This window comes from Spermophilus citellus (genome assembly GCF_964194105.1).
Source record: "Spermophilus citellus genome assembly, chromosome: 3".
NCBI classification, from domain to species: Eukaryota; Metazoa; Chordata; class Mammalia; order Rodentia; family Sciuridae; genus Spermophilus; species Spermophilus citellus.
Window position 1 is genome coordinate 110,631,743 of NC_138184.1, and position 15,010 is coordinate 110,646,752.

General features: G+C 40.1%; 1 protein-coding gene across 1 annotated transcript in view; it reads right to left on the minus strand.

Annotated features, from left to right (window-relative positions):
- The window catches only part of OSBP2 (oxysterol binding protein 2), a gene marked incomplete at its 5' end in the record, with an annotated part of 196,449 nt that overhangs the window by 158,998 nt on the left and 22,441 nt on the right, over positions 1-15,010 (minus strand). The window contains one exon of the mRNA XM_081283529.1: positions 7,809-8,017. Within this exon, the coding sequence (XP_081139655.1) occupies positions 7,809-8,017 (209 nt within the window). The remainder of the gene's footprint in view (positions 1-7,808; positions 8,018-15,010) is intronic.

Genomic DNA, 15,010 nt, shown 5'->3' on the forward strand with positions numbered 1-15,010 from the left:
TGAACACATCTGGCCCTTTGCTCCAAACATTGCCATGACCACTGCCTGAAAAGTCCTCCTTCCCTCCCCTTCTCACCTCCATCTCCATATTTTAAATTCTTTTCAGGTTTCACCTCTAGGTAACCCCAACCCCACAAACACACCCAGGACATTGACAAGTAACCTTACGCTGCATATCTATGTGCCAGTCATGCTCTCCCATCAGAGGAGGCTCAGTTATAACCCCAATGGGAGCTGTCACACCTTGCCCATGAAGTTTGAGTTAATGTCTGATTGTGCCATTTAAATGATGTTCATTCTCAGCCAGGAGCAATATCACATACCAGTAATTCCAGCAAGTGGGCAGGCTGAGGCAGAAGAATCGCAATTTGGGACTAGCCTCAGCAATTTAGTGAGATCCTGTCTCAAAATAAAAAATAAAAAGTCTGGGGATATAAGTCAGTGGTAGAGTGCCCCTAGTTCAATCCCTAATCTTGGGAGGTAAAAGTGTTCATTCCCTCTAAAAGGTTAATGTAGAAGAACACAGTGTGGAGGTCTACTGTGGTTTATCTTGTATATAATAAAAATTATATTGGGCCTAGAAATAACCTTCCTTTCTTTGGCTAATTTTCAGCAACTGGCAAGTCTAGGCCACAAATATGAAACTGGAAAAGCCACAAAGGTCAAATTTCAGGTGTCTAAGTAGACAAGTACTTCCACAATTTGCAGAGGTGACTGAGCGACATAGAAGGGTAAGTAAGCTCTAGTTCAGAAGTACTGCTCCAATGGCTGATCCTGGGCTCTGGGGAAGGCTTACAGCTAGGGTGAGGTTGGCCAGGGAAGGCCATTGTCCCAGCAAGCCGACTCCTCTCTTACTGATGTAGGTGCTCCTTAGGTAGATGGCCACATCTATTAGAATGACAAAGGCTATCCCTCCTGCAGCCATCTACAGCACATCCTTATATAGAGGAGATGGGGAATGAAGCCCTCCGGGGCCACCACACACATTTCATGGAAACACACGTTGGGGGATTTGGTTATTTGGAGACAGGCTGTTTTTTCCCCTTCAATTCTCAAATACCCTAGGCACCTGACCTGTTGATGATTCTGTCACATCAGTTGCTGTGGGCAGGATGATTTACAAGCACTGTGGCACAAACCCCAACAGCAATGCTAGCATGAATGAAATTGGTTGTACACATAGGATACTATAGTTGCTGTATATTGTCAGGTAATCCTCTCAGCAACTGAGGAAGAATTTCACAGATGAGGGAATTGTAGCTCAGAAAGTTTAACCAAGGCCCCGAAGCTAGATAGAGCTTTGGGAGAAGTTTGGCCGACTGCTCATTTCACAGATGAGGAGACTGAGGCACTGAGAGACCCGGTGACCCACCCAGCATCAGACCTGCCTCTGGGCCCCATCCTCTGTCCATGCTACCACAGAACATTCCACCAAATTTGGAAAGGGAATAAAGAAATGCAAAGTTAGCCCATAAGGTTAACTCCCAAGTCCTAGAAAGACCCTCAGCACCCCAGTCCCAACCCCCAGCCCTCTGCTGGAATCTCTCTAATGTCCCTAACCTATCACCTCCCTCCTATAATGTGTTCTGCTTTGTTTCTCAGACTAAGCAGAAATCAGCCTCACTATTTTCACCCCTGGTTCTGCTTGTACCACAGAAAATAGGTCTATGTCCTCATTAGGAATGCCCTGGTCCTTCTCCCTTCCTCAAACTGTAAAGAGTTCCTTCATCTGTTCCAGTGGTGATGGGTAGAAACCCTAGTCCCCTCCTCCAAGGAGGTATCTGGAGCTGCTGAGGATGTCATGGCATGCCAACCCCACAACAGACCCTTGCTGGGCACTGACCAGTGCCCAGTGCTGGGTTTTAGAGTCACCATGAAAACAAGATATATAGGTTCTCTTTGCCCTCAAGGAACCTAGGTTTTACTGAGGTTTATTTTGTATTTAATAAAACAAGTAAGAAAACAAATCAGTCAATTAATAACTGCAGGTGGCAATGAAGAAAATAACAATAATAATATGATGGAAATGTCTGGGTAAGGGGGATTGCTTAAAGCCCTGTGAAGTGACATTAAGCAGAGATCTGAAGGATGGGGAACCAGAGGGGCCAAGAATGGGGGAAGGGGTGTCCTAGGCAGAGAGAACAGCATAAAAAGGGCCTGAGGTAGGAGTGGAGTCCAGTGGGTAAGATGAAAAGAACAAGAGGTTGCCAGCAGGGGCCTGATCACTGGCCAAGGAGGTGGAGTTTGCTTGGAACTTATCCTAAAAAACCCTGGCAAGGGGCTGGGGATGTGGCTCAAGTGGTAGCGCGCTCGCCTGGCATGCGTGCGGCCCGGGTTCGATCCTCAGCACCACATACCAACAAAGATGTTGTGTCCGCCGAGAACTAAAAAATAAATATTAAAAAAAAAAAAACACAAAAAAAAACCAAAACACTGGCAAGCCACCTGAGGTGGCTTAGGGTATGTGTGTATGTGTTTGTTTGTTTGTTTGTGTGTATACACACACATACACACAATATTCCATTTTAACCATTTAGGTCATACTTCATATATTCACAATTCCGTACAACCATCTCCTCTCTCTATTCCTACAACATTTTCATCACCCCCAAAAGGAAACTGCATACCCACTAAGGAGTCACTCCCCATGTGACTCCCCCAGCCCCTAGCAACTACTAGGCATTCTTTCTTTATGGATTTTATCTACTTTAGATATTTCAAATTTAAGAAATCATTCAATATGTTGCTTTCTGTGTCTGGCTTCTTCCACTTAACATGATATTTTCAAGACTCACTCATATTGTTGTGTGTATCAGAACTTCCTTTACATGGCTGAACAATATTTTGTTGTATGAATATTGTGTCTATCCATTCATCCATTGATGGACAAGTGAAATGTTTCCACCTTTGGGCTATTGTGAATAACACTGCTATTATCATTCATGTACAAATTTATGTTTGAATGCTATCTTCAGTTATTTTGGAAGGAGTAGAATTCTTGGGTCATGGGGGTATGTTTAAGTTATTGAGGAACCACCAAACTATTTCCCACCAAGGCAATACCTTCTCTTGTTCCTTTCCCTTCATTCTGGTCCTCCCCTTCCTCCTCTTCTCTTCCTTCTCCTCCTTTTTATAATAACCACCCCACTGGCATAAGGTGGTATCTCATTATGGTTTTGATTTGCATTTCCTCAATGACTAATAATGTTGATTTTTTTTTCCACGTGTTTATTGGCCATTTGTATATCTTGTTTGGAGAAATGCCAACTTAGGTACTTTGCCCTTTTTTAATGGGTAGTTTGTCTTTTATGATTGAGTTTTAAGGTTTCTTTGTATGTTCTAGATGCTATACCCTTGTCATATATATAATTTGTAAGTAGTCTGTCCTATGATGGGGGTCATCTTTTCATTTTTTGATAGACCCTTTGATACTCAAAAAAGTTTTTAATTTTGATGAAGTCAGTTTATATTTTCTTCATTGCAATTTACTTGGTGTCATAGTTTAAGAAAATCACTGCCAAATCCTGGGTCATGAAAATTTACTATAATTTTTTCTTCTAACAATTGTATGGTTTGACTCTTAAATTTGGGTCTCTGGTTTATTTTGAATTATTTTTGTATATGGCATGAAAAAGGGGATCCAACTTCATTTTTTATTTTGTATATGGATATCCAGTCATCTCAGTACCATTTGTTGAAGAAATTATCCTTTAAATGATCTTGGTACTCCTGTTAATAATCAATTGACCATAGATATAGGGCTTACTTATGGATTCTCAGTTCTATCACATTGATCTGTATGACCATCTTTATACCAGTCCCACATTGTCTTGATTACTATAGCTCCATAATGAGGTTTGAAATCAGAAATATGAGTCCTTCAAGTTTTTTCTTTTTCAAGATTGTCTTGACTACTTGGAGTCCCTTGAAATTAATTCCATGTGAATTTTAGGTTCAGCTTTTCATTTCTGTAAAAAGAAACACGGAATTCTGATAAAATTTACATTGACTTTATAGATTTCTAGGAGCAGTTTTTGTTTGAATAGTGTTTTCAGTTCTGAACAATATTATCTTCCAATCTATGAGCATGGGATGACTTTCCATTTATATAGGTCTTTAATTTCTTTCAGCAATGGTTTTTAGTTTGAATTTAGTTGTCATATTTATTCAGTTTTTCTTATGCTATACAAATAAAATTGATTTCATTTCTTTTGGGGATCATTAATTGCCAGTATATAGAAATACAAGTGATATTTTTGTGTCAATCTTGTACCTTTGCACATTTTCTAAATTTATTTATTAACTCTAACTGTTGTGTGTGTGTGTATGTGTGTGTGTATATTCTTTGAGATTTTTTTCTATGTGTAGGATCATTTTGTCTGCCAATAGAAAAAGTTTTATTTTTTCCATTCTAATTTGTACTTTTGTTTCCTTTTCTTGCATAATTTTTATCTAGAACTTCCAGTACAGTGTTGAATAGATGTGGTGAAAGTGGGCATCCTTGTTTCTGATCTAAGAAAACTTTTGATCTGAGTATGACTTTAGCTATAGGTTTTTCATACATGTCCTTTATTGTTTTAAGGAAATTATCTTTCATTCCTATTTTGTGTTTTTATTATGAAAGAGTGGATATATGCTAAATCCTTTTCTTTTGCATTAAGTTGAGATAATCATGTTCTTTGTTTTCCCTTCAAATTGGTATACTACATTAATTGACTTTATTATATTGAACCACCTTTTGCTTCCTATGATGAATCTCACTTGGTCATGGTGCATAATATTTTTAATACACTGTTGGATTTTTGCTTGCCAGTCTTTTGTTAAGGGTTTTGAGTCTATATTCATAAGAGATAATAGTCTATAGTTTTCATTTCTCGTGATATTCTTGTGTGTATTTGTTATCAGTTTGAACTCACAGACTAAGAAATGTTTCTTCCTCTTTAATTTTTGGGGAAGATTTTGGGATAGATTGGTATAAATTCTTTAAATTATTGCTAGAATTCCCCAGTGAAGCCATCCTGTCCTGGGCTTTCCTTTGTTGCAAGATCCATTGATTACTGATTCAATAATCTATTTATTGTAGGTCTATTGAGATTTTTCTATTTTTTCTTTACTCAGTCTTGGTAATATTTTTGCTTCTAGAAATTTGATCACTTCATCTAGGTTATCTAATTTGTTGACAGGCAATTATTCATAGTATTTTCTTATAGTTCATTTTTATTTCTATAAGGTCAATAGTAATGACACCACCACTTTTATCTCCAATGTTAGTAATCTGTTCTGTATCCTTACCCTTCTGAAGGCTATCCCCTTGGAAACACAAGCTATGTGCTGCATCTCATGAAATGAATGTAGGTGAGGCTGTTACTTTAGGGGTTCCCACATCCCCTAAAGCAAGTCCAGACTACCAGTCTCTCATACTGTCAGCTGAATTAGCAAGCACTTCTCCCCAACCACAAAAGAAACCCTTCCTACTGGCTGTTCCAAGAAAATTGTTTTATGATAATTAATCCAGTAAATGCTACAAACTACATTATTTTCAGGATGTTTCTCGAAAATGAAGCAATTTCATTCATTCATCCATTCTTAGAAAAAAAGAAGGCAGAAAGAAGAAATTAGTTCTTTGGTAAGTAGCAGTGCATCCTCACTTGGCCAACATGGCTGTCCTGAGCTTAACCACATCTGTCACCACAGTGGCTCTCAACAGGCATCCCAAGCTAAGACCACAGGTCCTACAGGGGGTCTCAGCATATCCCTTGTTTGATATGACCACAACCCCCTCCTTCACGGAGAGATGGAGTGGTACCCTGGGTAATACATCCCAAGATCAACATCATCATTGACATACCAGAGTTGCATGAGTGTTGACCCCAGGGAAAATAATCACTGAGCAGGGAGACCTACTATGGTTTGAATATGTCCCCTAAACTTTATGTGCTGGAAATTTTAATCCACAAAGTCAAAAGTGAATGGTATTTGAGAGGTGCGATCTTTGGAAGGTGATTGAGGTGGATTAATATATGAATTAATGTATTCAAGGTTTAATGTGTTATTGTGGGAGTGGCTTTGTTATAAAATTGAGTTTTCTCTGGCTTGCTCTGTCTTGCCAAGTGATGTTCTCCACTATGTTATGATGCCACAAGAAGGTCCTCATCAAAAGCTGAGGAAATGCTGGTGCCATGCCATTAGACTTCCCAGCTTCCAAAGCCTTGAACTAAATAAATCTCTATTCTTTATAAATTACCACCTTTTCAGGCATTTTGTTATAGCAACAGAAAACAGAATAAGATAGAACCCATACTCCAAATGGGTGAGATAAAAAAAAGAAGGCCATATTGATATTAGGTGCCCTTCAATGCACATTGAGAAGCTAGCACTGGGGGAGAGACCATAACTTGGGGAGATAGGGCCCAGGACGTTGACAAATGTCACTAGTCCCTCTCATCCTCTCGTCTTATGCTAAAGCTCCTTACACAGAATCCAATGTCTCCCCACCCAGGCTGTGAGATAATCCTGGAGAGTAAGGGCTGTGGCTCCTCCCCTATAACCCTGTCTCCCCAGAAATACTACACAGGTCTGTAGAAACACATGTCATTTTGCTTACAACTTCAGAAAGATCATAGCTGCCCAACCCCTGCTCCCAGTTTGTGTAGACACATTTTTCAATCATCAGAAACATTTACTATGGCTCTGGATGCACAAGGTGGTAGGGAGGTGATTGTCTCACAGTCTGAACTGGCATCTCACAATACAACCCCTATGGAAGGCAGTTGGACAATACATCACAGAATTACAAACATACACTCCCATTGACCCAGCAACTTGAATCCTAGTATGTTGTATTTACATAAGTGTGAAATGAAATGCTTACATGTTGCAACCCAGTGTATCGTTAAAACATTGGCAAAAACCTAAATCAACTATTTCATCAACAGGCTATGGGTTAAATAAACTACAGTACATCTATACAATGAAAAATCACATTGCTGTGAAAACAAAGAGGAAGTTTTTAGGAACTGATAAAGAAAATTTTAAAAAATATACTGCTAAGTGTAAAAAGCAAGGTAGAGCACTGCATTTATTCACAAATAAGCACCAATTTGGGCATCTATATAAAGATACATGAAACTAGTACCTCTAATTTCTTCTGGGTCAGAGAACAGGGTAGGTGGCTGGGAACAGGTACAAAGACAGGGTAGGTGGCTGGGAACAGGTACAAAGACAAGACTTTACTCATAGGCTTTTGGAGCCATTGGTTTATAAATTATATAAAAACACTGCATATTAAAAACTAAATTTATTAAAGTAAAAAGTAAAACATCTTGCTCAGAACATCTGAGTTTGGTGTCTCACCATGGCAAAGACAGCAGCTCTGGCTAAACATCTAAAAAATCTTCACCAAAGAGACGATGGGAAAAAGTCTGGCCCAAGTCACAGAGGCACAATCCTGGACTCCCACCCTAGATTGCTGAGTATGGGCCTGAGGCACCATAGCACCTGAAATGTCTGCTGAAGTCTGGCAACCAGACTTGTCCAGGGAAAGATCACACAGCCCCTGCCCCCATAAACATTTGCATCCCAAAGACTGATAGCCACCTGTGACGGCCTTGGTAGAGTGGCTGGGTATCTATCTCACTGCTAAGGAACGATGAGTTGTATAGGAAAGGCACAAATACAACCTGACCTTCTAGGTTGGTTCAGACTAGCCGGGTCTCCTGGTCACCACTGTCCCCCAAATGCTTTCAATTTCCACTCCTTTTAAACCCATGACACCACTCATACACACCCCTATATCAACCATTCACTACCTGAATGGGATCTCATCACACGAACAGCCTTGGCTTTGGCCAGCTCCAGGACGGTGATCCACTGCTGCCGTTCCACCTCTGAGTTGGCCTTGAGGTGGTAACTTCTTGCCCCACTCATCAGCAAGATACCACAAGACTCTTCAGTATCAATATGTGCAGTGGCCAGGTTGATGGTTCCACGGCAAGTGTGGGCCATTTCACCCTGGTTTCTGTAGAATACAAGAGAAGGCATGAGGTGAGGCTCCCAGACTCAATGTCTTCCAGACTCAAGAAACCCTCAAGGCACGTTCTCAGAACCTCAGACCCTAAGAGCTAGAAGAGGCCCTGGAGTCACAATTTGTAGATGATGCCTCTTGAGTCTGATTGGTCATCACTTGGTTGAGAAGAATTCTGAGGCCATGTCTGCCTACAGTGGGCAGAGTGATAGAAGAATGAGAGCCCACACTGGTGCCATATGCAAGGTATGTCTGCCGTGTTCTAAGCCCTGGCAGAATTAGGAAATAGCAAAAAGGAGTGACTTCTCAGGGTTACACAAAGCACAGCAGGCCTCACTCTCCATGCTAGAATCTTTCCACTAAGTTTCAGAACCACTGAGTTAGAGCAGTGATACTGGATGACCAGAGTCTAAGGGAGGCACCTCCCACTTGGAACAACCTGGGAATAGTGTCGACTCTTCTGTTATATCAGAGACCCATAGAGCAAAATTACCACCATTCTCTGGCTCTACCACAGATGAGTTGAAGGTGTGGGCTGGGATTACATAGTGCTACCTCATGACAAGGGACCAAATCCTTTGCAAGTTACAGGATTATGGAGCTAATGGTAGCAAAATGAGGGAAAGTGGAGGTGACTAAAGCATGTGCCATTTCCAACTGTGACTGATGTCTGAAAACTGAGGTCCAACTATCATGACTAGATCTATTTAACTCACTCAGAGCAAACTCTCCACAAAACACCAAATCTTTTTTCCATAGAGTGTGTTATAAAAGAAAGAGAAATTGGTCAGCATATGATACTTCCAGTGGCAGAAGTTCATTAGGCAGTTTTCTGCTGTCCTTGAATGCTTATTGATTATCTCTGGCTGTTTATCAACTGTCATGTTCTTTATTCTTCTACCTGTTCTAAAGTCAAATGATTTTTTTATGGTTCCAAGAGGTAGGTATGAACCATTTCCCCCCTGGTTTCTGTAGGATGCAAGAGAATAACACATCTTTTGTTTGAATAGTAGTTTCCCTTTTTGATTCTCTTCTGCTTTGAGAAAATGACAAATAGGTTAAGGAAAGCCCAGCTCTTGGGTCCTGGCATCTTTTGATGAAAGGAAATTCACGTTAACTGATAACAATAGCCAAGTTTCCATAGCTGCTGGAAGTCTAATGTTTTTATATTTAAAATCATTTTGGGTAGAGATTGTTCAGGTGCTAAATAGTGTAGTGCCTAACCATAAAGGACACTGTGGATTAGTTCAAAAAGAAGGACATGGACTACTGATCTAGGCAGAGGGAATAGCAGAAGCAAAGACCATAAGGTAAAGACGAGTTTATTTTTTAATTTTTTAAATTTTTTTATGGTGGTTGTGCTAGGGATTGAACCCAGGGCCTTGTGCATGCGAGGTAAGCACTCTACCAATTGAGCTATATCCTCAGCCTGAGTTTTCAACTTTTGAAGAACAGAAAGACATTCTGTGGCCAGAATATTGAGAATAAAAGAGTGGACAATATTGAGAATAAAGGAGTGTTTTTATTTTCATTTCTCTAATTGCTAGTGATGATGAACATTTTTTCATATATTTGTTGATTGATTGTACATCATCTTCTGAGAAGTGTCTGTTCAGGTCCTTGGCCCATTTATTGATTGGGTTATTTGTTTTTCTGGTGCTTAGCTTTTTGAGTTCTTTATAGACCCTAGAGATTAGTGCTCTAACTGATGTGTGAGGGTTAAAGATTTGTTCCCAAGATGTAGGCTCTCTATTCACCTCACAGATTGTTTCTTTTGCTGAGAAGAAGCTTTTTAGTTTCAGTCCATCCCATTTATTGATTCTTGATTTTAATTCTTGCACCAAAGGAGTCTTATTAAGGAAGCTGGGGCCTGATCCCACATGAGGAAGATTGGGGCTTACTTTTTCTTCTATTAGACACAGGGTCTCTGGTTTTATTCCTAAGTCCTTGATCCATTTTGAGTTGAGTTTTGTGCATGGTAAGAGATAGGGCTTTAATTTCATTTTTTGCTTATGGATTTCCAGTTTTCCCAGCACCCATTTGTTGAAGAGGCTATTTTTTCTCCAATGGCAGCTATTATGAAGACAAACAACAATAAGTGTTGGCGAGGATGTGGGAAAAAGGTACATTCATGTACTGCTGGTAGGACTGCAAATTGGTGCAGCCAATATGGAAAGCAGTATGGAGCTTTCTTGGAAAATCAGGAATGGAACCACCATTTGACCCAGCTATCCCTCTCCTCGGTCTATACCCAAAGGACTTAAAAACAGCAAACTACAGGGACACAGCCACATCAATGTTTATAGCAGCACAATTCACAAGAGCTAAACTGTGGAACCAACCTAGATGCCCTTCAATAGATGAATGGATTAAAAAATGTGGCATATATACACAATGAAACATTACTCAGCAATAAAAAAGAATAAAATCATGGCATTTGCAGGTAAATGGATGGAGTTAGAGAAAATGATGCTAAGTGAAGTTAGCCAATCCCAAAAACCAAAATGCCGAATGTTTTCTTTGATATAAGGAGGCTGATTCTTAGGGGGATAGGGAGAGGGAGCATGGAAGGAATGGACAAACTCTAGATAGGGCAGAGGGGTTGGAGGGGAAGGGAGGGGGCATGGAGTTATAAATGATGGTGGAATATGATGATCATTATTATCCAAAGTACATATATGAGGACACGAATTGGTGTGAATATACTTTGTATATAACCAGAGATATGAAAAATTGTGCTCTATTTAAAGAAAAGTGGACAAGAGGAAAATTAAACTAGAAAATCAGGGAAGGGCCAAGTGCAGTGGCCCAGCTACTTAGGAAACTGAGGCAGAAGGATCATAAATTCAAAACCAGTCTAAGCATCTTTTCTTTGGGGAGGGGCATTGGGGATTGAACTCAGGGGCACTCAACTACTGAACCACATCCCCAGCCCTATTTTTGTATTTTTATTTAGAGACAGGGTCTCACTGAGTTGCTTAGTGCCTCACTTTTGCTGATGCTGGCTTTGAATTCACAATCTCCTGCCTTAGCCTCCCGAGCCCCTGGGATTACAGGTGTAAGCCACTGTACCAGACCAGTCTAAGCATCTTAATGAGGATATTTCAAAAATAAAAAATTAAAATTGTTGGGGGTATAGCTCAGTAGTAGAACATTTGCCTAGCAATCACAAGACACTGGGTTCAAGCACTACAGAAATAAATAAATAAATAATAAAATAAAAGTAGGTAGGGACCAAATAAGGTACCTTGCAGGCTACATGAACTTACTTATGAGGCTAAGGCAGGATGATCACAAGTTCAATGCTAGCCAGGGGAACTTAGTGAAACACTGTCTCAAAATACAAAAAGGTCTGGAGGTGTGATTCAGTGAAAGCACTTCCCTAGCATGTGCAAGGCCCTGGGTTCAATTTCCATTGCCACAAGTAGTAGTTGTAGTAGTTGGAGTAGTAATTATAAAACCCAGGAGTCCATACTGATGTAAGTAAATAATTGGAAGAATAGATAAATGGGTGAAAAGGTACAGATATTCCTTAATAAATGTAGATGGAATCACAGTCATAGAAAAATCACTAAATATGGGGCTGTAGCTGTAGCTTAGTGGTGGAGCACTTGCCTAGCATACCCAAAGCACTAGGCTCAATCCCCAGTACCACATTAAAAAAAAAAAAAAAGGAGTTCTGGAATTGATTGTAAAATAGAAAAAAAACAAGACTTGAAAAACTAGTGAAATTCAAATGAAGTCTGGAGCTTAGGTAGTAGAATTATTATAATGTTAACCTCCTTGTTTTGATCATTATACTTTGGTGATGTTGACTTCAGGGAAAGCTGCACTATTTTTGTAACTTTTCTAGAAATCTAAGTTATTTCAAAACAAAAACAATTAATCCTGCTATCACCTCCTTCCCAGAGTCATAGCTGATACAAAGTCTTAGAGCTCAAATTTGAACTTACCTGTCTTCAGGCTCAGTGACTGGCTTGGAGATAGTCCCAATCAGTGAAGGGCAGAAGCCCAAATACCCATCAGGATCTGGTTCTAGACTAAACTCTAGACTAAACTAAATGGAGGCATTTTAAAAATCATTAACCCAAGAGTAGAGTGGAGAGCAAAGCTGAGGGAGGAAGGGAACACCTCCCAGTCTAGATGGGAGATAGAAAGAGTTTGTTGATTATTTCTGCAGTTCTGGGATTGAACCCAGCACTGTGTGCATGCTAGGAAGTTTGAAACCCATAGGAGGGGGAAAAAAAGAAGAAGGAGAAGGTGGAAAACAGTGCTAATGAAGAAGCCAATGCTTCATTCATGCCAAATTGTCCCTTCATTTCTAGACTTGCATGAAAAGCCACAGTGGATACAGGAGATGAATGGGACCAATAAATTCCCTTTCTGTTCTTCCCTATATGGACTTCTCCAAGGTATGTTTTCTCCTTGTGAACCTTATAGGAAAGTCCAGGTCCTGAGCAAAAATGCTTGCTGAGTGTATGGTTTGGATCTGGAATGTCACCCAAAGTCTTACGTTGAAAGCATAGTCCCTGCTGCATAAAGTTCAGAGCTTGCAGGCAATGATTGGATCGTAAGGATTCTCACCTTATCAGTCATAGCTGAATGGACTACTGGGAGCTGGGACCTAGTGGGAGGGAATAGGTCACTGGGAGCATTACCTGGAAGGATTTAATTTTCTCCTAAACCCCAGCTCCTTCCTTTCTCTGCTTCCTGATTGCCATGAACTGAGCAGCTTTCTTCTGCCCTACCCTTCTACCGTGATGTTGTGCCTCACCAGGCCCAGAGCAATGGAGCTGGCTGACCATGGACTGAGACCTCTGAAACCATGAGTTAAATAAACTTTTCCTTGCTACGATGTTCTTGTCAGGTATTTTGATCACAGTGTTGCAAAGCTGACTAACAAACTGAATAACCATGGTGTCTCTCTGTAGCTCACTTCTAGATGTGAAATGACATCTAGCAAGGAAATGCACTGAAGGTTCACTTTGATTTGTCCTCTGCCTCACTTGCTGTTGCTGGCTCACTGCTCTGGGACTGCATCTCCCAAACAAAGTGTCAGGTCTTTCATCTTTGCCTTGGGCTATGCTTCCCAACCTTCACAAAAAAAATGTCCAAGGCGAGAAAACAAATGACAAGCCAGCAAGTTTGAATTCAGACACATAGAAAAAACTACAACTCTGGAGCAAAGCATGTAGGCTGATATGTAACTTTCATTCAATGCTAGCTCAAGTTGACCATGATTCACTTGGTTAATTCCCATCCAACCTTCCATGTTCTAATTCAGCAAGCACTTTCTGTGGGCTACTCTATAAAGGAACCATGCTAGAGACACTAGGATGGGGCGGGGTGCGGGGGGTATAAAGGTAAATATGATACATTTATCTGGCCTCAAAGAACAACCAATTCTGTAAGGTGACAGTGATATAAATTGCAAGTCACTGTTTAACAATGAGTGGAAGGAAATAAATTCAAAATAAATGGGGTACCTGCCTCATGAAAATTCACTTATACTAACCTGCTTTACTGAATGTATGTTATACTCCAATGAAAAGTTGAAAAGAGAAACCCAGGTGACCTTGATGGACAGCTGAAGGAAGTACAATGTGAAATTCCTTAAATAAAAATTTATCAACTTGTGCCAGGTGCACTGAAGCATGCCTATAATCCTAGTGACTCAGGAGACTGAAGCAGGAAGATCATAAGTTCAAGGGCAGTCTTAACAACTTAAGGAGACTCTATCTCAAAAAAAAAAAAAAAGAGCTGGGGATGTAGCTTGGTGGTGTAGCACATCTGGATTCAATTCAATGCTCAGTATACAAAATAATAATAATAATAATAATTATTATTATTATTATTATTATTATTATTATTATTATTATTTAGAGAGGGCCATGAAGCCAGCCATAATCTTTCAACCTCTCTTAGGTCAAGGGGATGCTGTTAGGGTCTTCTCTGGTTGACATAAAGAACCTCTTTTTGTTCATTCTACTGACCTCAACCTGAGGGTATACCATCTAAGTCTCATAGGAAATAATCACTTAAGAAGTGATAGAAAGGTAGAAATTCTCCTCCCTGTTCCAGATGCAAAGACTTGAATGCAGAAACGGGCATCTCCCTGTAGGTCCTGTGGGGACCATGCCCCTACATCAATCTCCCCCACCCACCCTCAGCTCTGCCTTTTACCCACTGGGCTGTGCAGACTTGTCCCCCAGGTTTCATTTATACTCTCAAAACCATCGAAGCTCGTCAGATAGCACCATTTGGAAAATGCCCAATATTACAAATGCCTGATGTTACCATCAAACAGAAGCCTCCACTGTGTCATGTCATCTCCCTTCAGAGATGACACTGTCACTGTGAGACATGACATTGTTTCATTTTGCTTCTGGCCTCATTATTTGACAGTTAAAGTTCCCCTGAGAAATGCTAAATAAATTCTGCTATGAGGACATTTCTGATGTAATTTTTTAAATGAAAATAAAATGGAGGCTTAGAAGCCATTCTCCTGGTGCTGAAAATACAATTTTGTGAAATGTTTACCCCAAAAAGATGACAGACAGTAACTTATAAAATACAACATTTTTATCAATGCAACTCACATCTGCAATAGTGCCTCACTTCCTATGGGGACCATCACAAATATAACTCTCGATGTTCACAGGGGCCCACAATGTAAGCAAAGCAGACATTCATTTGTTTAGACATTTAATGTTTAGACATTCGCTTATCAAGTGTATATCATATGGAAGGCACATGTCAGAGGGAATTAGCCACATTTTACAGTTAAAAATTAAAAAAAACAGGTAAGAGATCAGGAAAAGATAAAAGATGAAGCTCTGGTACATAGAACTAGTCAACATCAAGGCCAGAACTAGAACCAGGTTTATTAGCCACCAGCACAGGGCTCTTACCATGGAGAATAGTGGGGTAGCTATCCAGAAATAATGTTTTTGGTTTACTTGGTTTTTGTATCTACAACTTACAAGC